The 27159-nt window shown below is 41.9% G+C and overlaps 2 protein-coding genes and 1 long non-coding RNA gene across 3 annotated transcripts in view; 1 reads left to right on the top strand and 2 right to left on the bottom strand.

Annotated features, from left to right (window-relative positions):
- The window catches only part of ITGA1 (integrin subunit alpha 1), a 125427-nt gene that overhangs the window by 96379 nt on the left and 1889 nt on the right, over positions 1-27159 (bottom strand). The gene's annotated exons all lie outside the window — the stretch shown is intronic.
- On the top strand, positions 11541-13647 carry LOC109307899. Its single transcript, XR_002100399.1, has 2 exons — positions 11541-11981; positions 13258-13647. It is a non-coding gene; the product is annotated as an uncharacterized LOC109307899 (long non-coding RNA).
- On the bottom strand, positions 15093-20646 carry PELO (pelota homolog (Drosophila)). Its single transcript, XM_019532042.1, has 2 exons — positions 19845-20646; positions 15093-18013 (listed from the first exon to the last, which is right to left on the bottom strand). Exons 1-2 carry the CDS (start codon positions 20568-20570, stop codon positions 17582-17584), a joined length of 1158 nt encoding a protein of 385 aa, XP_019387587.1. The 5' UTR covers positions 20571-20646; the 3' UTR covers positions 15093-17581.

Below are 27159 nucleotides of genomic sequence, written 5' to 3'. Positions count from 1 at the left end.
CCCACCTGCAGGCACACAGCTCAGGCAGTCCTGGGCAGCCACAGAGGGAAGCACCAGGCCCCCATACAGCTCAGGCAGGCAAGCTCCAAAGGGGTGGGAGGGAAGATCAGGCTCACCGCTTTTCTTGGGCAGAGCTACTTTCCTGGGCTGTTGTTAGGCTGCCTACAGGGCTTCTTACAGAGCCATGGAGCTGCATGGAGCCTGGTGCTTAGCTTCATGGCTGTAGGGGCAGCAAACTCCTCAAAGGAGTTTAAATGTGATGCGCCATAAGTCATTGAAGGCGCATTATGCTGCTGAATTTCCTAGAGTGGCTGACATTAATGTGTAATATGCCACTGAGGTGTGCAAACAGTGTCACCATTGAGGCAGTGCAAAAGCATTTAGCCTGCTTTAAAGTGTTGTGCACACACGCTTCTCATTTCATCCACACACAGCCATAATGGCTTAAACTGGTTTAAGGTAAACCTGGTTGAATGAAGTATCAGACTTAACTGATTTGGGCCAAACTAGTTTATGGAACTTCTGTCCCAGACCCCTACCTAGCTTAAGTTAAATCACAGTCCCCCAGCATCCCAGCATCTTGCAGCCCTGGGCTGGGCTGGAGCAGTGAGGCTGGCTGGCAAGCAGGGGAGGGGAGGCATGCCCAGCTGGGGATGTAGCCCAGTCTACGGGGGGTGGGGCACGGGAATGGGACGACTGCCAGTCTCCAGGCAAACCCCAGTTGGGGCTAGGGCTAGGGAGGGTGTTAAACACTCTTTTCCTTGCTCAAAATGACTGCTGGCTATACCTGTGGACTACAAATCCCTAAGGCACTTGGAAGCAGGAAGCAGAAGTGAGCAACCCTTCAGAGTCCTGCTGCTGTAATTCTGGACTGGAAACCCCAGAGGCCTCAGGGACAGAAGGAAGAGGAAGTGAACACACAGCCAGAGAGCTGTGCTCTAGCACCTCCTGGCTTCTGCCCTGAGCCAATGCAAGCAGGTGGTTGCATTTCCTGAGTCAAAGGTAGATGTCTGTTCATTTCTGTCTCAATGTTATCTGTGCAGTTTAGACTAACCTGCAAAGACTAAAGCGATTCAGCCTCAGGCTTTTTGACTGTCTGTATTTAGCCTAAAAGTTTGACTCTCACATTTTCAGCTGTGCCATAAGAAAAACAGAACAGCAAGCAAATGGAGGGGAAGGGGGGAAGGAAAGTTTCCAAGCTACTGATGAGAGATATTTGAATATGATAGAAAATTAAGGTTGACTGGAGTGTTTGGTAGGCCTCAATGCTAAATTTGATGTGAAAAAGAAACTGAACAACATTATACTTTTCACCAAAAAAATCAATTTTGCTGCAGGATATTATGCACCTCTGAAACTAAGCCTAAAGATCATCATAAAGATAAATATTGCTATCCCTATTTTATTGATGCAAAAACCAAGTCACAAGCAGAAATCACTTTGCCAAAGTCATACCGTGAGTCAGTGACAACTACAGCCTAGGATAGAACCAAAAAAGACTTGCCAGTCATGGGCTTATTACTGGGCCCTACTCTTTCCCATTTATGTAAAAGAAATGCTACTACCTAACCAAAGGCTCATACGCAGAAGAGAGGATTTCTCCATTTGGTAAGCTAAGTGTGGGAATCCTTGCACTTTAACTTTTGTCTCAGTACTGTCTCTACTAAGTTTTACAAGCATGATCTACTATTTGTCAAATCAGTCCATTTCTTAATGAAAAATAGAATTAGTCACAAACATTCCATATAGTGGAAAATATCCATTTGTGATACAACACACTTCTGTGAACTCAGATTGCTTTAGCTTCATAGTAGAAGTCTGAGAAGGCTGTGCTGAGAGTTCGCATTGCATTTAATTCCGGATGGTTACATATCAGCTTCTGTGTTTCAGATAAAGCCTTTATAAAAAAAAGTTTCTAACTTTTAAAACCTTTTCAGTAGGGAGTTTAAATCAGGCTTTTTATTTCTCTAGACTATAAAAGAACCTTTGTAAAATATTGCCTCCAACTGTTCTTTCTTAATCTTTAACCTTTGAGGAGCAAAAGACTAACTTTCTGGATAGTTTCCAGTGAACTGAAGAATGACTCTCCATTATTAAAAGTAGAAAATTGTCCAAAAAAATCAAGGCAAAGACATATGCATCTTATAAGTGAATCCAGATTCAGTAGTCTCAATTTGTTCAAACCCAATAACATGTTTTGTTTAATCCAGCAAATAAAACCATCCTTTATTGGATTATACCAAGTGACTCGTATTGGAACATAGCTTTACAAAGGGGTGTCAAGCCTGAAAAAGTACTGAATCAATGCTTTGTAATCTGTTCCTGAATGAACAGACTCTATATAATGGTGAAAACCTTTCTAAATACAAGACAGTTCTAGAAAATATGACCTAAATAATTGTGCATCTCTCTGAATGGGGGCACTGTTCCAGAAATTTGGGAACTGACATTCTCCTATACACAAGTCTTAATACTCTGCACTTTCTACCTTAAGAACAAAAGTCCTGTACTCTGCTATACAGATATAAGCAAAAGTTCACCAACTCATATAAGACTCTTTTACAGATATGTAAAATGAGGAACAAAAAATTTAAGTGGTTTACTGAATGCCACATAGCAAATCCTAGAAAATTCTTAAATGTAGCTTTTCAATGATCTCCAATTCATTTCCTCTTAGACCCCTGTTTTGACTTTACACTGTTGACTTTAGTTGGCTTCCTGGAAATTCAGCTCTCTCCTCAAGTCAAGATTCCCTTGCCACTTTCACATCTATCCTGTGCTGCAAAAGTAACAATTGGCCTCCACTCCTGCCACCTTTCCTATTTTATTGCCAGCCGAGACTCCATCATTTTTCCCAGACCTTCTCTTAAAAATAGGCCTTCATATATGCATTCATTTTAGAATGCTAGAAAGTGCTGCATTCATTGACTTAGCAAATAAACACTTTTACTTTTTTTAACAAGTGATGTACTGGGACAGAAAAAATGAAGTTCTATATTTCATGGAAAAGGTTATATTTAAGTACATATTTTCACTTTATGCTTTGCAGCTTTTTCTAAACTTCCAACAGCTATGGCTGTCTACTCCTCACCATGCCCGAATCACTGTCTTGGAATATTTTTTTTCCCTAGCATTTTCATTTTTTAAATATTGAGTCTACAGTTATAATCAAGACATTCTGACTTCCTTCCTCCCAATTATATTGACTATGAGAAAAAGCATAATCAATATATAGCATAGTATTGCATATTCAATAATTGTTTATGTGCCTGATCCAATTTCTATTGAAGTCAGAGTGATTCTTTATAGTGACCAATAGAAGTTGGATCACTCCCATATAAAAGCATTAAAATGACCCCATTTTTAAAATTATTATTGAATATATTTACTTCCTTAGTTCAGAAGGTAAATTGAGAAACTTCTACAATTTTAGCAGAACATAAAGAAAGGCTTCAGTTCTTTGAAGATAATTTTAACCATTTTGTAAAGTACAGCTCTTCCACAAACTACAACAAACTGTAAATCAAAGGCACTTCTGTAGACTGAACTCTAATTTGACCTTCATAAAAAATAGTAGCACCATATATGATACAAAACATTTTAAAAGGGTAAATATTCTAGTGAAGTTTAAACCAAAGATGCTAAGTTTAAATAACAATACTCACAGTTTCCCAAGAGCAGAAATGACTTTCAATAGGTGGGGGTGGAATAAAAAACCCTCTACACTTAAAAATGTTAGTTTTGAAAGGTTTAAAAATATTCTAAATTGAAGCTATATTGACCTGAAAGTGTCACTGTAAGTGTTCCTTTTTCCATTGCTTTTAGTGTGCTAATTCTTCACAAGGAACCAAGTTGCTAAGTAATATTGTTCAAGGTGTTACTTTAAAAACATCCTCACATATAACTAGGAATCATAGCTGCAATGACGATATGGATTTAAAGAGGCTGCTACAAGTGGTGGAAGAAAAGAAAGCAATATTAAATTAGTTCCAGTGTTGGACTTCTCCCAGGGATAAGCCCCAGCTGTTTCACACACTGCCAGTAATTCTCATAAATGAGAAGTCAAAGGGAAATGTCTCCTCATTCCCAATTATATAGTAGCTAAATTCCAGCATGGAATAACTAACTTCTTCTTCTCTGTTGAAACACTGTAAATTTTAGCAGATGCAGCCTGTTCAAAGCCATCAACAGCAGCATTTATTACTATAATTTTAGATTGCCATGGGCCCACATCAGAGCACACTCGTAAGGAATTAAGTTCTCTGTTAAGAAAGGGGTTATACGATTTTACCAAAAATATATTCCATAATGTAATCATTACTGAAACAGACATTAAACCCTCTGTCCCAAAAATTTTTACATGAAGTACTAAAATCCGTAGGGTTTAACATAGGTCCAACTTTCACTTACACCGCACAACTTGCAGTTAGAAAACACTTACTGAGTAGTTTTAAACCCCTAGCCGCAGTTGGTTTCGACTAACCATTAGAAACATTAGCTGAAGCTGGGATTTGTTTTGAGATTTTTTTAAATCCAGAGACAATTGTTACTCCACTGAGGCATTCCACAAAGTGCTGCTACCACCTCTCCCTTAATGTCTAAACAGTTTTATTTTGATTATTTCTGAAACAAATAAGATGAAGAATCTTACAAATTTGCTATCCTATATAATTTGTGCATCTCATTTACCTTTATCTGAACTCCAAGAAGAATATAGTTCATAATATAGTTCATAATATATGTAGGTCACCGATGAAAGAAAACGTCTTGAAAATGGATCAATGTACCAGTAATTCATTAAGTGGCTTACTCAAGGGATAATCACAAATCCAAATGAAGCCCATGGGTACCAAACTTTACACTTGAATCTCCCTTTAGCTCAAATAAGTGCAAAAAGCCCACATAGCCAGACAGCATCATACAGTATTCACTAGATTCTGAAAATTCTGTTTTATATGCTTTATTTGAAGTGTGTTATACTCAGGGGAATTGTCCCTGCCATTGTGATTCCAGTTCATGAGTTAATCTGGTCTAAAAAATAAGATATTATATGAAATGCATTAACAGGTGAGATGCGTTTGAAACTAACAATTAAAATATCCTACCATTTTATGCAAGAAGTTGATCATTTTTCCAAAGAACTAAAAAATGTTAATATATCTACAACTTAAGTAAGTAGTTGTATATCATCAGCTGTATTTCCAGCCAGGGGTTCCTTAACTGCCGGGTTCCTTGACTGTCTATACTCTTAGACAGTTAGGCATACAAGAAAAGGATCTTACAGCCATGTGGCCTTCAGCCTCTCTTTGATTGTACACACAGTAAACTCTTTTTACTTGCAAACTAACTGACACCACAAAAAAATTAAACTCTGGGCTGTTCACTGCAGTTACAGACTAGTAAACAACCCAGGAAAAGTTAGAACCAGTCATGAAGGGATTTTGTTTTTAAGAGGGATTTCTCCTTAGATTGAAACTTTAATTTTGATATTTGCATTTTTTAAAAAGGAAAAACCAGTATTTTGGGTTTACTTCTAAAAACAGGGCTGTTTACATGAGCATTTGGTACTAGACACTTCAAGTCTCCCATCTGAGTCCATCAGTGAGTTTACCCTGTTTGGCCTAACACATTTAAATGAAAATAACTATCTTAGCAGAATAAGAAGCAAGTGAAAATCCTGCTGTTCTTCCTTCAATCATCTAAAAAAGCCTTGCAAAAATGGCAGGAAAACTGATTAGCACAGAAAGAATCTGATTTTTTATTTACCTACTACAAATAGAAATTTTCCTCAGTAAGGGAAATTTGTCAAAGTGTAATTATGTATTGCATCTCTGATTAGGAACAACAAGAATATGATGTTTTGAACTCAATGGAAGCTGAGAGTGGTCAGCATCCTTTAAAGTCACATCATAAGTAGAAGAATCAAGTGCCACTAGCATGTGGAGAGACCAGTCCCAGAACTCTTGTGAAAGCTACTGCAAATGAGCAGTGGCACTGCAGGGGCGATGGCCCCCTCCGAGCCCCGGTGCTGCCCTGCACAGTCTGCAGCAGCACTGACCCCTGCTCGCAGCCCCCTTACCGGAAAGAGGCTCATGCTCACCAGACACCAGGACAGGGGCTGCAGTCAGGGTCCTGCTCCCTCGTCACTCCAGCAGCAGGGCTGGAGGCTTGGCTAGAGGCCAGCCGGCAGAGCCTTTTGGGCAGCAGGCAGGGAGGGGCATTATTCTCCTTTCCTCTGCCATCTGGAGGAGGGGGCTTAGGCTTATCTTGCTTTTTGCCCCATGCACGGAGAGAGCAGGGGCAGTGGCAGGCAAACCCTGCAGAAATCACCTGGGGGAAGGAGGGGTAGAGTGGGGAATAACCCCCATCCCTGCCCCCTCTGCCTCAGGGACCATGCCGGCCAGTATTTTCCTGCACCTCTGGCCCCACTGCTGCAGCAACAAGGGGAGAGCACCAGGTGGACCCTGGCCCATGCCCATGCAGGTGGGACAGGGATGGGGGAATTCAACCCCCTCTGGCCAGGTCACTCTGAGCTACTGCCAAGGCTGGCCAAGCCCCTACCACTGCAGCAACCAGCACAGACATGCAGGTCTGTGCTGGTGGGACAGGGCAGTGGGGGGAGCAAAAAAATAAACCTCTTCCCTGCCCCCTTCCCAGGGCCAATATCTGGCCAGGCCCCTGCACCTGTTGGGCTGGAGCAGAAAGCCCAGCCCAGAGAGCATGCTGGGATGCTGGGAGACTCTGGTTTGACTTAAGCCAGGAAGGATTCTGGCACAGACATTGCATAAATCAGTTTGACCCAAATCAGTTGCGTCTGATACTACATTCAACTAGGTTTACCTTAAACCAGTTTCAGCCATCGTGAAGCTGGTTGATGTGCACTGAACTTATGTTCTGTTACAGGTTTAAACCATTTTCTGATCACTTAAACTGGTTTATGTGTAATGTGTCCCTAGCTTAAATTATAGTTCCAGTAGTGTGCAAAGGGCCCAGAAACTGGCTGCTTTTAACCCTCCTTTATAAGGGCTCTCTCTAGAGTGGTGCTATGCTGGAACTACTCTCACCTGACTGAGAAGTCCTTGGAGGTCACTGCCAGTTGCCAGAGCACATGCAGCTGTTGTCCCTAGCTAGCAATAGGTTGATATTGGACTAAGTATGAGCTTCCAGTGCCAATGCTTACAGCTTCTGATAGGGGAAGTCAGAAGTAGAGTGACCAAGTTCCCTAACTCTCATTTGTAAACCTCCTAGAAATCTTCCAGGGGAAAATGTTTTATAAGGGCACCCACACAAGTGGTTGTAATACTAGAACTAATACTGTAATTAAAAATAATCACTCCCCTAAATCAAAAACACTTTTAGTAGTAAAAAACCTGTGTACAGACCAGCTTCAAATCTTAAAACAGGGAAAAGGGCATTTCTCTTTACCAAATACCAGAGGCCTGCTGCAGATAGCAGACATATATAGTAACTTCTCAGGGAAGCTTAAGGAATTATTTATAATGTAAAGCTTCAGATGACTTAAATAAGCTTTGCTGCTAGCATCCCTTAAATTTTAAGGCTATGTAGCCTGCACATGACACATTAATATGAGTATAAGTTATACAGGTGGACAAAACTGATATACATTACACTGCTGCCAGAGCAGACCAGTGCCTTCCCATGTAGCTGCTGCAGTAGGAGCTATTGTAATACCTCACAGCTGGCAGGGAAACTGGTAATACATTAAGCAAATGGCAGTACTGAGACGGCAGGAAATGTACATCGCCATCCCCCCAAAGTAAGCTATGCCAGAATAGTGTTTATTTCTTCCCCAGAAGCAACACTTCGCCAGATTCTAGTATGCTACACCAGTAAAATGGTTAACAGGGTGCAGACATGCATAACTATTGAAATACTTCAAGTGTAATACACCTGGAAAAGTTTCAGCCAGGCAATGTACATAAAATCCCTGTGCCATTCCCCAACTGGAACATTTCAAAACACTGCAGCTCATCCTCACAAGGATGGGAGGTAGAGGGGAGTGGAAGAGAAAGCAGAGAGCCCAGAATTAAGTGGTAAGGGGTTGGGAGACAGCAGGAACTCACGAGCCCCACCACTGGAAGTCTAACACTCCAGCCCCAAACCTCTTCCCTGCTCAGTGGAGAGGTGGAGGCTCTACCTCCTGTAGCAGCCACAAGTTGTGACAGGGTAAAGGTTTCCAGCAGGGGATGTTTTCAGCTCTGCCCCATGATCCAGAGGCGGCCCAGTGGCAGGACAGCTGGCAGGCTATCCATCTACTCACCGTCCTTTCCCCATGCACATGTAACAAAAAGTGAAATAACACCCCCCCACCTACCTCATTTAGCGATATTTTGGTGTGGAGCATTTCAGATGCCTCTGAAACATTTCACAAGGCTTGTACATTTGTATAGCTGGTCCTCAGTTGTTAAGCACCTCTGCATAGCGTCTGTTCTTTTTACTTTATATCAGACTACAAGCATGTTACATGCGTGTAAACACGTCATGTGCCCAGATCCACCTATAGCTACAACCATCTTCTTCGGCAAATGGAATTACAACGTAAGGGCTCATTTTTATTGAAAGGCAATTAGGTTTGCCTTTCATTTGACATTATTAATGTTTGTGTCATTTGCTGGTCTTGAAATTCTAGCATTAACAGTCAGTTTAGTTCTAATAAACTGGAGACACTGGGTTAGAACTTGGTGGGAAATTATCCTGTTCTCCCACAGAAGATTGAAAGTACAAAAAAGTCCTATTCTGCATCAGCCCAAAACCTTTCTAAAGGTTTTTTTGAGGGATGGAAGGAGGAAAGCAAGTGGTCTACCTCACACTAACCACCAGCTGAGATGAATGGTTAGGAGAGTCATTAGAGAAATAGGAGATAGAGGGTCAAACCCACTGGGAAGAATGAGACTCAGTGTCATATGCCTTTGTCTGATCTAAACTGGGCATTTGAACCTTTATTTCATATCCCAAGCAAAGATTCCAACTGACTGTCAATCTCCCACCCAACTCTTATTATTGACATAAAATGGAATGGATTTAATTGTAGAGACTGAGACATAGAGACTGACTCTAAAGCTCAATGGTTGTAATAAATGAGAGAAACTTCAGCATTAGTCCAAGAAGAGAAAACTTTAATATTAGTCTCCCATGCTCTAAGCCAGTCCTCTTAACTACTTACCTTTTCGTTATTCCAGGGTATCTAGAAGTTCTTTTTAGGATCTGAGCAACTCTCAAAACTAGTATATATGGCTCTGCAAAAAATGTTATTTCCACTAATTAATATTATCTAATCCAAATTTTGTGCGTCAGAGAGCTGCTGCCTGACACTAAGTAGGATAAATAGTGATAAAATAATCATTTGCATTTTAACCAGAGTAGCTACATTTTGTTCAGAATTCAGAGCTGCCAAAATAGGTGGCAATAAGATAAGAGATTGATGCTAATATACAATAAAATTTGCCAGACGCTTGCAGTGCTAGGAAGCTGTTGCTTAATGTGGTATTTCCTAAGTCAATTCAAAAGTTAACGCTGTTCCAAGTTCAGCTACCCTCCACGACAACTCAGTTACCAAACAGGATGAGGAGAGAAGTATTTTCCACCAGTAGACTGAATAAATGCAATAAAGATTTTATTGTTGCAATATTTTGGACTGACGCTACAAAAGAACAAGACAATTATATTTCTAATTCAGCTGGCTGAGACAGAGTACTACTGGTCAGGTTTTGTGCTGGAGGTATAAGGGAAAGAAAATATTTCATGCCTTGCAAGTAGTCCCTGTTTTAAAGTCAGAGTCACTGTACCAGATGAGTCTACCACAAAAACATTTGGCTAGATTAACCATTATGCTTATTAATTCTTTATGCAAGTTTTGAACCAGAAGCTCTGCAAGTCTTTATTCATTCTTTTCATTGCTGAAAATAAATAGACAAACAAATTAAAAAAAAACCTTAGACTTAATACTGGAATTTAGAATTAATACAATACTTGTAAGACTAAACCTTTTCACATTTTCACCCATACACTCTTGGTTAAATAGACATTTCCTTAATGAGAATGTTCATGTTACTATCTTGATTCCAAAATGATACCTTTTATTAGACCAACTGGAAAATGGCAAGAAAATTGTCCTTTTCTGCAAGCTTTTAGGATCAAAGTCCCTTTGTCATGCTCTAGGGAAAAGTGTAGATGGTACAAGATGGTAAAAAGTCCCCACAGGCAGGAAATAAACTTCATTTTTGCAAGGAGGGAGCTGAAGATGGAAGGCTTTCCCTCTGGGTCTATGATGGTGGGTGGTGGGTAGGGATTGAGCCACCCAGCGCCCTGCAGCACTACTGCTGCACCTCCGGCCCCATACGTCTCACACCCACCCCCGACCCTGTGCACCAGAGCAGGGGGGCAAGGCCAGCGCTGCACTGCCAGCACCCTGCACTGCTGATGCCTCCAAGGAGTAAGCGGGGAGGGGTGAAGCCACAAGTGCTGTCTTGCCCCTCTGCTCTGGCCCTCCTGGGGGACAGCGCCCCCATGAAAGCAGGGACAGAAGGGTGGGGGCAGGCCAGGCTGGCCTCTCCCACTTGCTCCAGCTGCTCAGTTTCTGCCACCTTCAGGGAGCAGGGCCGCCTTGCCTCCCTGCTCTGCCCCCGCTGTCACGGTGGCGCTCTACCATATTGCTGCCATCGCTGTTGGAGAATTCTGATTGGTTGCTTCAGACAACAAGAGTGCAAATAAAGCATTACGGATAGACAGACAAAGGCTTTTGTAATATTACACACACACACAAGTGGGGAATGGAGGGTGCTGGTAACCTAAAAATTCCAGGTACCTGGGGCACCGGGGTTTCTGGCTAGACACAGAGCAGGGGGGTGGTGGCGGCCGCATATGGAGTGGTGGTGGTGGGTGGCAGCCGCCGCATGCTGTGTGCTTCTTCTCCCCCCGCGTGCAGCCAGCTGGCCAGAAATTCCAAAGCGTTCTGGTTATTCAAAAGCCAGACGATAGGTGTATGTATGTATGCATGCATGCAAAAAAGGTAAAGCAAGCGATTTTATATACATACGCACATACATATACTGGCACCTTACAAGCTGTCATGCTCTATTAACTGGCATGCCAGCTTGTAAGGTAAAGTGAAACCAAAAGTGCCCACTGTGGCACTTTTGGGTTGTCAGAGCCCCCACAGCCCAGGGCAAAGCAGCCTGCACTGCCGAGTCCCCATGGCCCAGGGCATAGCAGGCTGCACGGAGCCCGCCTCCGTCCCTCAGGGCCCATGGGAGGGGTGGCAATGCGGTGGGAGGGGTGGCGGTACCCGGGATGCAGTGGAAGAAGTGGCGGCACGCACAGGCAAAGACGCCTGTTCAGGCCTCTCAATTAATTGGCATATTTTGTTATCCGGCACCCCACTGTTCCCCATGGATGCCAGATAACAAAGCTTTTACTGTACACACACTTTTTTTTTGTACCACTTGCTGGTAACGTGGTAATGTTCTTATGCTTTTATAGATATCATTTTGAAAAACAATTCAGAAACATTTGGCAGTAGACATCAGCTGTATTTTGTTCCACAGTAACCCCCTGTGAAGATGAGGGTTTACAAAGTATCTGGGGGTACATGTTGACAGCAAACAGCTGCATGGGACCACTGAGGTGCTCCAACTGTTTGCTATGGCTTTTATTTCAAAGAACATCACTCCACTGATAAGCTGTGCTGCACTGCTGACTAACTCCAGCTGACTGGAGAAGTGGTACCTTTTGAAGTAAAAGCTCCAGTAAATAGTTGAATGTTTGAAGAATTCTTAGTTCAGCAACTTTTTGCAAAGTAAAGTTTGCAAACCACACAGATACGAATAACCCAGGTTCTACTTCTGTTTGCTTGCATGATAGAGGCCTTAACTGAAATTAGTAAGGCTACTCACATGCTTTAAGTGATGAACATCCTGGGTTGCAAGACCAGGGCCCAGTGCTTGATATGAAGAACAACAGCTGTTAGTATAAATTTCTTTTTCTTTCAAAACTGACACACTTAATCTTGGAAAAGCGGTCACTTCTTGGAAGAAGAGACCAGTAAGATAATGAGGAGCTACACCATATGATATAGGATCATCATAAATTTATACTTGTCATTTTGCTTCCAAAAAGGCAAACTTAAGTCCTGTTTGCTATCACTGAAGAACAAATCACACACAAATAAGGGAACTCTCCATTTTCTGACCAAATCCTAGTTCAGAAATCCCTAGTTATAATAGTTTCTGTTGAGAGAGATATTATGCTTAGGGCAGGAAATGAGTATGACTAAGTTGCTTAACACTTACTGACTGTTAATGGTAAACAAAATATCCTTATATAGGATTTGTATAAAAGTTAAGATATTAGCCATGCGAGCATGCACGCCAACATAGGGTCTGAATTCATTCAAAATTCTCTTAACTATCAAAATAAAACTAGCAGGGGACTCTGCAATAAATGAATTTAAATAGAATAAATTCTGGTAACATTAACTGTTAAGGTGTTAACATGAAAAGAACTGTGCTGAATTCAGGTAACTGAGCAACAGGGCACATTCAACGCAGATTGGGCAGGGGTGGGCAATTATTTTGGGCAGAAGGCCACTTACTGAGTTTCGGCAAGCCATTGAGGACCGTATGACAGGCAGCCAGGGGCAAATAAATATTAATTTTTAAAATTTTTAGGGGCCCCTGCAGGCCAGATAGAATGGCCTGGCAGGCCGTATTTGACCCATGGGCCACATTTTGCTCACCCCTGAGTTTTTTCTTGAAAAATGATTAATTTTTCTACATGGAGCATCTGTATTATTCTTCAAAACTTTTTGTTAACAAAGTTGCAAGCTTTTGACTGCCTGCAAGTCTACTTTGTTCAGCAGACAATTACAATAATAATAATAATAGTAGTAAACTAAATAAATAAACAATCTATTTTTATCCACATCCAGGAAGGAAATGCAGATTTCCCATTCAAAAAGCTTGAACAGAAGCACTGTAGAGAATGAAATTCACCATAAATACAAAGTTATTTTACTCAAAAGACAAAGATATTTGAACCTCAAACTGAAGGAGACAGTTATTAATACCAACTAGAAACTGGATGCTGCAGTCTGATCTTAATTATAAACAACCTTACCTGGATGATTACTGCAATAGTTGATAACATGTCTTGGCTTTTTAACATACATATATTCATTATTTAGACATAATGAATTGACTTGTTGGATGTAAGATTATTTACTACGTTTGACCCTTCCAGGTACTGAATACCCTTCAACTGGCATAAATTCAATGGATTCTGAAGAGTGCCGTTCTTTGTCGGATGCTTAGCGACTTCCAGGTAATGCTAGAGTCTTTCATTAAGGTTAAGAATGTCCTTGTGGCATAACGGTTCTAAGTTTTAGAGAACTCTGCTAATTGTATATTCTTTAACAAGTGACATCTTCAATAAATGAGGACACAGAGCACCTTGCAAGATCAGTATCTAAAGCAAAAAGCCTGTAGTTGAATTTGCATAAGCAAACTCTTGTTACTTCACACACTGCACTGAGGTCGCATCTTCTTTAAGTTACAACTCAAGTACTGCCCTATCCTTAACTTTAATCAACATATGGAAAGGCTTGAACTCAAACAGGCAAGTTCAGAGGTGTCAAAAGATCCAGCATGTGGAGCCCTATCAACTGTGCCACGCTACGGCCCGTGCGTCTCAGAGTGGACCAGCCAGCCACACACACCACAGGACGCGAGGGAAACAGTCTGCAGGACTGCGGCCAGGGCATGTTCCACACAGGGCTCAGGGGTGGGAATGTGCGGGGTTAGTCCAGGGCTCCTGCACCCAACCAGCTCATGCACTACATCCAGCATGCAGGGTCTGTCTGAGGCTGATCTGGCCCACAGGGCCAAATGAGTTTAACACCCTGACGTTAGTTGCTAAAGCTGGGATTTAGCACAGTTTGTCAGCTGCCTACATTAACATATCAGCAGTGTTTAGAAACAGAGATGTGGGTTTTTCAGAAAAATTTTAAATTGGAAAATTCTTTGACTTATATTTAGTAAACAAAACTAAAAATGTATCCCCATCTTAATTTTATGTCCTAATAGCCACAAGTATTTGAACTGAAAATATTTGATTAGGAAAAAAATTAAATACAGCACACCTAATGTGGTTTAAATGTTATATTCAAACAAATTCAAAGCTTTATGTGAAAAAAAATATTTTTATTGGAATACTTGTAAAAATGTAAAGGACAATACACAATAGCATGTACTTCTCTTACACTGTTTTTTAAATTTAAGAAAAAACCCAAAGGCACAGAAAAATGCTGACAGACTAATTTTAGCACACCCAAAAAACTGTGCATATGCCATGCTTTGGTTTTGATTTGACCAGTACAGCTAATTAGGAGAATTCATAACTTGATTTTTGGTTTGGATTATTATGTGAGTGTATTTATCCTCTTGTTTACAAATCAATAAAACATATGTACTCTCTCACAGTTCCTAGGGTTAATCACCTGAAAAACATTAAATTACAACTTTAAAACTTCCAAGCTTGCCTAATATTGTATTGGCATCCATTCATTGTTATGAATGAATTTTCTGAAACAATGAATTTTTAGAAATGGAAAATTTCAAACAGAAAAATAAAGCACTGGAAAATTTTCTGTTTTGCAAAATTCTCCGCCCCACATCTCTGTTTATAAATTATAATTCCCCTGATTATGACCAACTGTAATGCTATAATGCTGTTCCAAAACTCCCCCTCAATATCCATGTATGTCAAGCTCCTTACCAATTTACTATAAAAAACTCAGATTTATGAAAAGTACCATATCCTCCTGAAAGAGTCAAGTGCCATACCAAAGTACAATTCCAGTTGGATGCAACACCAAGTGCTATTTCACAGAATGACCTCTCAGTTGAGCTACATGAGCTTAAGAAAAGTACCATTATTAATCCTACCATGAAAATGCATCATAACTCAAACTGAAATGCTGAAAGTCCTGCAGTATTAAAGATCAACAATCTAAACAAAAATACACATGAATGCAATTAAGCATGGAAAGTTGTATTCCAAAAGGATTTTTTTTCAGAAGAACATGAAAATGTTATTATGGGATAGAAATAGTAACTATACCAAGTCATCCTGAAGCTTTTGATACCATTAGCACGAACCCAAAAGAAAACTCAAACTCGCCTCTAAAATTGCTAGCTATTTATTCATGATTTTTTTAGTTATTTTTTAATTTTATTTTTTTTTAATTTTTTTACACACACACTCACAAGGATCTGTGAAACCCCCCCACCAGAAAAGTCAAGTACTTGGCCCCTGATGATCAGTCAAGCATCCTGGCTAATTTTAACAGCTGAAATTTGCAACTCTTGCTAAAGACTAATTATATTTAAAAGGACACATAATTATAAAGAATAAATGAATAATTTAATTATTAATAATTTGATAATTCTTAACAGTTAAGTGATGTATTTTATTAATCAGGTCTTCTTTATAGCGTTGCAAGAGGCCTCACTAATTACCATGTCAACACCAGGTCTCAACTTGTTCCTGCTTCTGAAAACAGAAACAAAAGGGCTATATCAACAAGAACCTGTGTAAAATTATTTTACAAAAAAAAAAAGAGTAGTGTTCAGGTTACATGCTGTTTTGAAATGAAGATATTTTACTTAGATTAGAAACAGCTATAATTACTTAAAACAATTTTTAAAATCTTACTTTTAAAAACTGCTCTATTACTTCACTTAGAAGACTTGATTTAATAAGAGTTTGAGCCAAGTCTTTCCTGTCAACATCCCTTAAAAAAAAAAAAAAAACAAATAAAAAAAAGCCCCTTAAGTTTTATTTATACAAAAATCTACCTTTATTATATATTACAGAATCTGAAAGCAAAGGGAGGGAGGTTTGTTTTTTGGCTTTTTTTAATTTCCTTTGGCTAAGCTTTTCTCCATAACTCAGTGCTGTCTAATTGATAACCCAGGGATCACATTCAGCTTCTGGACTCTCAATTTGGGTCCGGCTCCCCACAACCATTGTAGCTACTCCTGCCATCACTGGAGTCCTCCCTCCTTTGGCTTTCCACTGTCTGCCCCTGGAAACAGAGCTAAGGTAGTTTGTAGCCCGGAATCTCAAAGGGACCCAGGGATCTAATGCAGTGGAGTGGGTGCTGGCACAGTGCAACAGAGCTGTTTTCACTATGTGATGTAGTGGCAGGGGAAGTGGAAGGGAATATGGCGCAGTATGATAGGGTGCTCAAGGCACAGTAGTACAGGCCTGGTCTTATGAGAGGCATGCAGTCTGTGTGCCCCAGCTATGCAGGAGTTGGATAGCCCTGCTTTAACCTGTACGTGTTATGAAAAATAGGGTTATTAACACTAAGAACTCAATTCTGAGTTTCATTAATAAATATGTATAAATATATTAAATAAAACTGAAAAGTAATTATATTATATTTTTTCAGTTGCCAATATTTCTAAATAGGCTAAAACCTTCCTGGTTTTATCAACTGCAAAAAAGTGCACCTATTTTAAAAGAGTATATAAACTAAGAATGATTTTTTATGAAATTATGATCCAAGCCATTCATCTGTTGTCAAAATAATTCCTGGGAAGGGAGTACGGACCTGCTTCTGCAAATTCTTATTCAAGCCAGTAATTGTTTGAAGAATCAGACCCTAAAATTATCCTACTGTTAATTCACTGGAAAACAGTCATTTAAAGCAAGAGTGTATGACATGACTAACATCACAGGTGACACCACTTGCACATAAAGATCCCAGGTAGCACATTCAAAGTTATCTAAAATGCGGCCTACAAAGCTCCAGAACCTAACCTGAACCTCACATTTAAGGAAAAATTGTGAAGTTTTTGGGTTTTTTAATTAGCTGATATTTTTAAATTTCAGTTTTGATGGAGCGCTTCTCCTGTTGTATCACCTAATTTCAGACAAAGGGCTAGACTCTTGCGTAGCTCACAACCATGTTTATTATTCACCTCATCCCTTCTATAATTTACTCCTTTTTTATCAGTTAGGCATGCCCCCCCATGTTCCTGATCAAGCTGTAAACACGCTGTGTGTGAGAGGAAAACATGGACAGGTCTCTGAATAAAAAGAATATTTCTAGTTCCAAATAAGACACAGAGCAAGTTACTTCCTATAAATTATAGCACTGTTTACAAGCACTAATTTAAATGAGAACTGTGACACTTTAACACTATTTTTCGTAATTTATTAACCTTTTTTGTACCTGCTCCAAAATGTTCAGTTCCTTGTCTGCTTTAAAATACCTAGCCAGCAGCTTTCACAAGCAAAATCAGATGTTTGTTGTGCTACTGGAGATCCCGGGTGTAGTTTGTAGAGTCATTTCCAACCTACAATACACTATTATAGGAAGTGTAAACATACATGGATATCTGTTAGAGTGGATTGACTAAAAGCTAGACACTTTAATAAACACAGTCCTGCAATACGCAAATCACAGCATGGCACATCTGCTTAACAGTATTTGAGCAAGGAAGGTTCTGACTGTCACTGAGTCTTATTATGCTATGGGGAAAGGGAACCACCTCCATTAATCCTCTTCAGAGCTAGATTCATCCTCCTCATCAGAGAGTTCAGCAACAGGAAAGCGGAGGATAGCTGCCACCCCTGTCAACTGGCCGAGCTGCTCCCCAGACACGTGGAGGCTGGAGAAGATGCGCACTGTGCCCATGTTCTCTTTCACGCTATCTACCAGTTTCACATATCGGCTACGCGTAGCTACATCCTGGTGTCTGAACAGCTCATCACTGATCAAGAGAGTATCAATGGCCATGGCCTCATTGGCCTTCTCCACATGCTTGAGACCATAAAAAGCTCGGTCAGGCTCATGCTGTAGCATCTTGTAGAAGTCATCTAAAGCTTTGACTTCGCCAGCTGCCTTGGTGTCAGAGAGACGATTGGCTACTGCTGGGTCACAAAGGGCTTCCTTCAGTGCATATTTATGTCCAGAGGATGAGTGGACCTATAATAAAAGTTAAACAGGAAGATAAAATAGGATCACTTAGTTGATCACACAGACCCAAAATATGTTTTCCTCTATCTACTGTATTCTCAGATGCTTACATCTGATACAGTGTGCCTTTAAAACAGAAGATTGTTACTATCCTTTTCCAAAACGGGCACTTTGAGTAAATGAAGGGGGAAAAATACTTCCTCCATTCAAAATTAGTTCTAAATACTAAACTCTTGAAAACAGGTATTTAGCCAACAAAAAAACAAAACAAAAACCAAAACCCTACAAAATCTGCACTTCTGCTAGATTCAAAAAAGCTTCCTTTCCTTTTCCCTGCAACTTTGCCTGTGAACGTATAGAGAAGACATTATGAAAGTAGACAGAAGACATTCTAGACCAGGGGTTGAAAATGTTTTTGGCCCTTGTGCCAAAAAACACTTCAACCTTGACCCATGCCTCGACTTGTTATACCAGGGGCAGATGGTGGGGAACCCGTGAGGGGTCAGATCCTCATTGCTGGCAGCAGGTGCACAAGCATCTCCAGGCAGAGAGCAGCAGAAGGGCTAGGGTTACGCTGCTCCAACCTCTCCCCGATGTGTGCTTGGAGATGTGTGTGCAGCTGCTGCTGCCACAGAATGCGGCCAGGGCTCCAGACTCTGGTGCAGCTGTTTGCCATCTCCCCGCTACCTGCCGCAGCCAGCCTGGGCTTTGGCAAGCTGCAGACAGTTACATCGAGGCCCCAGCACAGGCTCTGTGGCAGAGACTATATGTGCGTCTCTGGGTGGATGGCAGGGGAGGGGCTGCAGTTGTGCTGCCCCAGCTCCTTCCCTACAGTTTGTCCCAAGGTCTGCGTGCGGCTGCCACCACCACGGAGCCAGTACTAGTACTGGTGCTCTGGACCCCAGTGAAGCTATCTGTAGTCTCCCGGCTGCCTGCCAGTCTACTTGGGCTCTGGGCAGCTGCTGCCTGCCAGGGAGCCTAGGCTGCTTGCAGCAGGGGTTGCAGCCTCCCAACTGCCTGCTGCGAGCAGCCGGGCTCTGTGGTTGGTGGCAGCTCCCAGAGCCTGGGTTGGCTGTGGCATGTCCAACAAACTGGCTTTGCATGCTATTCTGTGGCATGCGTGCTAGGGGCTGCAGCCCCCTGTTCTACACTACCAGAAAACACATCGCACGTCTCTGCATAGGCAGGACATGTGCATTTCTGAAAAAACAACTGAACTCTGTCCCTCAAACTGACTGTGGGGGGGGGGGGCAATACATGAAATGGACCTGTATTCATTTCTATTAAGCTACAGAGTGATTTAATACTTCTGAGGCTATCAAGTTTGTGCCCCAGAAATTACAGGAACCCCCAGAACTTGAAAGCCTGAGCTTGGATTGGAGGCCTGCTTAACTCAAATTTTGTTAATGCATCTTTAACAAACCCAGAGATAATAAAATCTGTTTTCTCTATCCTCCCAATGAAAAAAAATAGATAAGACATGAGCAGCAAAGCCTTAAGACTGCCCAAACAAAAGCCAAGACAGACAGAAAAAAAATGATCAGTACCATCTTAACTCAGACATGCCAGATACAGATGGTAACAGAACTGTTTATAAAAGCTACCTGGTTCGCCTCATTCATGGTAGATTTACAAGTCTCAATTGAAAAGGTATTGTTGGTTCTTGGCCCATAATTTAAGCTCAATTAAGAAAAAAATTAAAATCAATTAAAAAAAAAAAAAAAAGAAGACTTTTTTTCTGAGGCTCACCTTGCTGACACCCACCCCGCCCTGTTTCCTGCATCCCATCACGTCTGCCCCCCACCAGACCCCGCAGCTTTGAGGGGGATGGGACTTTTACCTGCAGGAACTTGCTCCGGTTCTCCAGCAGCAGCTTGTTGTCAGTCTTGACGGCCTGCTGGAACATGTAGTCGCAGAACTGCTCCCGCACGAAGCCCGGGCTGGCCACCAGCACACACTTGACCACGTCAAAGTTGATGTGGCGCTGGATGGCCTGCGCCACCTGCTCGTAGAAGCGCTCCAGCGCCCGGTCGTGTTGGGCGCAGCTGCCCCGGCGCTTGCGGGGGATGTTGACCTCCACCTTGGCGCGGGTCAGCGTCATGCTGGGTGTGACGAGGCAAACATGGGCCAGCCCCTCCTGCATGACCACGGCAGCCACGTCAGCACTCCAGGCCGGGTCACAGGCCTGCTCGATGCGCTCCAGCACCACACTGTCCCACTGCTTCTTGGCCAGCGTGAACTGGCGGTTGGGCTCCAGCTCAATGGTGTGGTAGGCGCCCATCTTGACGTACTCGTTCTCCTGGATGTTGGTGCCCTTGACGCGCAGCTGGCAGGCCTGCGAGTCGAAGTCAATGGTCTCCACGCACAGCGTGAGCGTGGTGCGCACGCGATTGCTGCCCACGCTGCCCGTGGCCGACTCGGTCTGCACCTTGCGGATGGTGGAGGCACGCAAGCTGTCGCCCGGCCGCAGCAGGTTGTACGCGTGCCACATGTCCTCGGGCTCCTCGGGCATCAGCGTCACCTGCCCCGCGTTGTCCTTCTCGATGCTCTTCCGCAACAACTTCATCCTGCCCGGCTCCGGCCCCGCGCAGTTAGCTCGGGAGGCGCCCGCGGGGCTTCGGGCCGCGCCTGCGCACTAGCCGCGGCCAGACGGAAGCGGCTGGCACCAGCACCTTACCCCTGTATACTACGTCGACGGAGCTAGCCTCGCGCATGCGTACACAGCTGTGCGGCGCAGCACGGGCGTAAAGGCAGCTTCCGCCAAAGCACGGCTATGGTGGCCGGGAAGGCTCGCGGCAGCCTCGGCGCATGAGTGTTGGAGAATGTGAGCGCGCGGTGCTGCCCCTTGGCGCAGGCACTAGGTGCGGACGCCCCGGAGTGGGGCGGGGCGGGGGCTTTTTTTTTTTTTTTTTTTTTTTTCTGTTTTTTTGCACCAGTCCTGGAAGCACTGCAATACCACGTCAATGTGGCCCTGGGGGCAATGCTAGGAGGCGGTCCTCCCAGGGCGCATGTGGAAAAAAAACCAGAATATTTTCCTAACGTGGTGTTAAAAAAACCCACCCCAGTCCCTCGCAGAGCCGTGCTTCCAAACCTTGGCTCTTGAAGCAGCTGCTCGGTTTTCAGACTTGAAATATTTTTTAAAGACAGTTGATAACACACTTTCAGAAGCTAAACAGCCGCACGTCAGCCTTCTTTTGTGGACTTGAAATTTGGGTTGCCGACTTTGTTTGAATCTATTCTGGGAGGTCTCATTACATGACATAGTGACATTAATGACTACAACACAAGGCAAATGCACATGACTGTTACATTGAAACCCCCGCCTGCCCCCCCACCCCCCACTGGACTACTGTATACATCAGATTCAGCATTTAATGTGTATTTTAGTGACTGCTCTATCAGTATCTCCTGGGTGACTCTCGGCAGTCTCCTGGGGATCTGTGTCCAGTTCCTGGAGATGCCAGGGCAATCCTGGAGGACTGGCAGCCCAATTTGAAATATCCCATCAATATCTAAACTCAGCAACTGATGCTGCCCTCCGCTTCTTCCAGGAGGTTCCTGATAAATATTAATGAAATAGTTCTCATTCAGTCAGAGGGAGGGAATCACTGACTTTCATCAAGGTAAAAAACACCCATAGCTAGATCCTACAAACCCTTTTCCAAATGAATAGCTGCTGCCGTAATAGAAACTGGAACTGCAAAGTCTCTAAATATTTTGTTGTTTTGGGTGATGTAGAGGAATAAATATTTTAGATGTGTTACAAACCTATAAGCCTTGCCTTGCATCTGGCAACTTCTTAAAAACAATACAGTAATTAAAAGTCAAATAATAAAGCATTTAAAATTATGATAAGATAAGGAATGCCTAGCACAGTTGCTGCAGAGGGACATCGTTTTACGGACATAGAATTCTCCCATTGTATCATTAAAGTTGTGGATAAAAGAACTGCCAAGTCATTTATTTAGATTTCTGAAAGACCATTAACATAGACCAGCACAAGGAGTTAGAAGCAACTAAATAGACAAACTACTATTTTGAAGAAGCCAGTTATTATTACCATGGTTCAAAACCTGGTTAGCAGACAGAAAAGTAATGGGTCAGTTTTCATCACAGTAAAAATGAGTATCAGGATAATCAATACTCTGTACTAGGTTGTGTTTTAATAACCTAGTATAATATTTAATAGTTCTAATATATTTAATACTTACTAAAATATGGAAAGGGGGTAAGTTAAGAAAAAGCACTATTTGCAGATGGTAGCATCGAGTGATGTAGCCAAGATGGGTCCAGGGAATATGCAAGAGGCAAGGATTTTCATGGCTGATATATTTTATTGGATCAATTTGAAGATAACAGCTATTTAGGGCTGTCAGGAACAGAAAGGACGATGAGGGGCTTCAGTAAGAATGTTCAATATGGTAGCAAAAGACATTTTGGATTGAAAAATTCAAAACAAGGCACATTTCAAGGAAAAAGCATAAACTATTAGTATAGGAGAGCCTAAATTAACCTAAACTGCACAGGAAGGGTACCTGGTTATAACTGTACATTGAAAGCTAATGAAGACTGCTGTTCAATAGAAAGCTGCAGTCAAAAAAGTAAACCAAGTGCTGGAATGCATAAGGATGGAGAACCATAAAGTATAATAATGCCATTCTATAAACTAATGGTGCTGCTTCATTTGGAATATGGTGTGCAGTAGTGGATGTTTCTCTTCAAAAGGCATGTTGCAAAATTAAAAGGCGTTTAGAAAAAGGTAGTGAGAAGAATTATTAGTGGAATGGAAAAACTCATGTATACTGAGAGACTGATAAGGATTTGAATAATTTAGAAAGGAAAAAGCTATATGGGGGCATGACAAAGATGTATAAAATAATTAACTGTATATGAAAAAATAGATTGGGGGCTACTTTTCTCCCTGATAGTAGATGAGCAAGGGTAAAATTAAATGGTGGCAACTTCAGAAGAGGAAACTTTTTCTTATATAACATATAATAAGGCTTCCACAGTCACTGCTACAGCAAAGCCCTAGGATCAAGAATATAAGGAGATTCAAAAAGAGTGTAGAGAGTTACATAAGAAATTATTCAGTGTAATAATCTTTTTATGTGACAAGAAAAGTTCTGAAAGTGACAGGAAACTTTACAGTCCAGAGGAAAAGCCAATTTTAACTAATAGAGATCCAGTTGAGACCTAATATGACAGCTCCTGTGAACTTTATACCCCTTCTTTTGAAAGATCTAGTGCTGACTGTCAGACATAGGACACTACTAAATGGGCATTAGGTCTGACTCAATATTGCAGCTCCTAAGTTCCTAAAACAGAGACCATAAATGAAACAAAGGCAAAGACAGGTGTGGCAGATATTTAGTGGGCTTGCATAGTTATACCTAAGGCCCCATTTTTGTAAATAGATACATGTTCAGTTCTATTAGTATAAATAGATAAATACATGATTGGAATTACTTGTTAGAGTAAAATAAAATGCGCACACAATTTCTTGTAGAACTAGGGTCTGTATTTATCATCTCTTTGCTATCCTAAAATATACAAGCTATGTAAAATATGAGATTTTTTTCTTAGATGTTTTCCCTTTCCTGGTAGCATTTTTCTAAATCTGAAGATGATGGTGCATCTAACTCTCTTGTATTGCTTCTGCGTTCCCTTTTCCCTGTTGAGACCCAACACAATTAAGTTTGGTTGTTCAGTGTTCAGGAGACACTTCAAGAGGCTGGTTTCCTTTTTCAAGCAAATAACCACAACAAGCTACACAAATTAGGAACAATGATCTATAAATATGGTTTATAGCTACTCTAAACTTTAAGTACGCCATCAATCATTAATGAGGCAACTGTCAACTTTATAACAACACTTCCAGCTGAAAATGTTGTACTTGTTCTTTAACATGTGGCTACTACATGTTGCCATTCATTTAACTGCAAGAGAATATGAGCCCCTGGCGATGGAAGTGTCATATTAGTAAATTTGGGAGCCATAGAGCTGAGCTGACTGCATTATAGAGCCCTAGGTCTAGCAAAGCTAACGAGACTTTGGCTTCAGTAGAGCAGGACTGAACCCTAAACACAAGAAGATACTTCTTATTGCTAATTACCTAAAACTAGATATAGGTAAGAAATTTTGGGGGGTGATATCTTTTATTGGACAAACTGTATGATTGGACCAACTGCATGACTGGAATAAGGACAAGGTTTCAAATGCAAGACATTATTTATCAGGAAGAATGCTGAAAAATGTCTTGCATTCAGAAGCTTGTCTAACTTTATTCCAATCATGCAGCTAGTTCAATAGAAGATAGCATCCTCCAAAACACTTTGCCTCTCACATAATTCCTGGACCATCATGGCTACAACCTCACTCTAACACTAATAAAACTGTATGTATTTTAGTATATAATCCTGTACAGTTCTGCTATTTTACTTTAATTCTCAAAGAACTGTTATGGGTACAATACAACGGCTCTCGCTATAGGAATATAAGAACAACAACTTCTGTGCTGTTTAATTTTTGTCCTGGATGATTAATGCACCTTTTTTTCTTTCTAGAAGTAGCAATATAGCACCTGCTTTAAGAACTTCAAAAGGCAGTGTAGCGGGATGTGGTTGGGCATCATATTAGCACCTTCCTCTGGTCATCTACTCCTGTCTATCTGGTCCCTGAGTCCTTCTCTCTCACTTTCTTGCCATGCCTTTGCTGTTTCTAAACTCTAAATAAGTGCCCAGGACCCAAGGGGACTCACTGATCAAGGTCCTACCACTCTTTTTTCTTATCTTAATATTTAATGCCTTAAAGTCTGTATTCATGATTTCCAGCACCTCTACAGCCAAGCCCATGCCTTGCAGGTGTCAGTCAGTCATTTAGATGGGCTCTTGGCCCCAAGTCCAATCTCTTGCTTCTTCAGGCCCTTTTATCTTCAGGTTCTGTCCTTTTTGGGTGCTGATCCCTGGCCCTGTCTCTTACTTCTAGGCACAAGGCACCTGGCCCTGGCTAATTTTTGCAGCTTGGACCCACCCCAGCAAGGTCCAGCCTCTCTATGCCTCTCAGGCACTACAAGGACCTCAACATCTCCCCTTTCTAGTCCCTTCCTGGTCCTCAAGTGAAAAAACAAACTGAAAGTCTAGGTGCTGCTTTAACATAACACGCACCTGCCTTGCAGCTCAAAAGGGAAAAAAGTATGTTGTCTCTTTAACTTATACAGCCCCAGGGCTACAGCTAGCAGTAAAACTAGCCAGTCTAGTACAGCAAATGAAACCCACTCAGGTAACCCACCCCTGGGGGCTTCTCACTACTCTGTGCCCAAAAGTCCAGTCTCCTGCTGGATTCCTCATCACACTTTCTTTCCCCTTCCTTGGAGAGGGCTCAGTTCCTCCACAGGCCTTCTCTGTGAGGCAACCCACTTTCCATTCCTCTGCTCCCTGCTTCCCAGGAAGCCTTTTTGCTCTTCCTGTTATAACCTGCGGGCCTTTACTTCCCAGTCTCTAGGTGTTAGTCTTTCTAATTACTAATTAATTTGCAGCTCCTTTCTGCCATCTGCTCCCTGGTTAGCATTTCTTACCTCACCTGCTTTTTTACTTGCTCAGTAGCCATTACAATGGGTTTGATCCTATTATATCAGGGAGTCTCCCATTGTACCTGTTCTTTAACATGGGGCTGCATGTTGCCACTCATTTAATTGGGAGAGAGTATGAGCCCTTGGAGATGGAAGTGTCATATTAGTAAATGTAGGAACCAGAGAGCTGAGCTGATTGCACTATAAACTTTGTCTTAGGTCCTCCAGCTCCATGGTACAGGCAGCATAAGACAAACTAAAGGTTATCTACAGTGCATTAGCACATGCTTCTCTGTGGTTTCCTTTCTTTGTAAGAATACAAGTGTCTTGTCACCAAATGTCATGCAGATCTTAATCTTTAGTCAAAGGAAAACAGCAGCACCCACCTCATTTCTCAGTGCCCACCCTAGACAGCACCTGGGTGGGGAGCAGCTAGTGGAAAAAGAATACAGTCAATGCTGTAGAACTAGGACAGAAGACACTGTGGCCATGTCTACAGGAGATGCTGACCATGCAGTAGCCCAATACCACAGCAGTAGCATCACAAAAAAGATGTTCATCATTGTGACTGTACAGTAACTTGGCCCACTGTGCAGTCATTTAGTACCTGCTTATACAAGTACTAAATGACTGTACAGTAATGACTGCACTGTCAGCATGTCATGTAGACATTGTCTGCAAGCTGTGCTCAGCTATTGCTTCAAATGATGTGAATTCCCATCATTCCGGGGAAGGAATGGGGTCTCTGAATGGGAAAGGTATGGAGACAGCTGCTGAGAAGTAGTAAAAGAGGAAGTGCTGCAAACAGGAGAAAAAGAATAGACATGAAGGGAAAATGGGATGAGAAAAAGAAGGGATGGGATAAATGCGTTATATCTCTTTTGCTCATCCTGTGTGTGTCTATCTTATCTGCACGTATTTTGGATGAAGCCTCCATTTGCATGTCTTGCACATGGGAGCTGGATTTTTTTTTGCTTGCTCTTTAGTCACTACTGTAATACACGTGATTATTATTAAGTAATAAATATTTTGTGGAGAAAATTCCAGGAGGTAAAAGGGTCAGAAGCTAAGTAAAAAAAGGACATTTAGAGATAGAAGGATAGTGAACAGGTTGCGGAAGTCTAGGGAATTTATTCCTTGCTTTCTCTTTTGCATAGGCTTATAGAAAGAAAAAAAGCCTCAAGAAATATTCTAGCTCAACCCTCTGCACTGTTGCAGCATGAAGCAGACATTCTCACAGCACAGATGTTTGTGTAACCTGTTCTGAAAATGTTCCAGTGATGGGTACTTTTTTTACAACATTGCATGGCAGACTGTTTCATTCTAACAGTTAGAAATATTTTCCTAATAGCCAGCCCCAGATCCAAACAAATTAAATTAATTTCTTCCTGTTCTTCCCCTATAGGGATAGAGGACAGTTTGCTTAATAACAACCTGTTATGCACTGGAAGGGTTTCATAGTTTCATAGTTTCATAGTAGCTAGAGTCGAAAGGGACCTAGGTAGATCATCTAGTCCGACCCCCTGCCTTGGCAGGAAAGAGCACCGGGGTCAGATGACCCCGGCAAGGTGCTCATCTAACTTCC

This window comes from Crocodylus porosus, unplaced genomic scaffold (assembly GCF_001723895.1).
Source record: "Crocodylus porosus isolate Cpor-Errol unplaced genomic scaffold, CroPor_comp1, whole genome shotgun sequence".
Lineage (NCBI taxonomy): Eukaryota > Metazoa > Chordata > Crocodylia > Crocodylidae > Crocodylus > Crocodylus porosus.
This window is presented reverse-complemented; position numbering and strand designations above follow the sequence as displayed.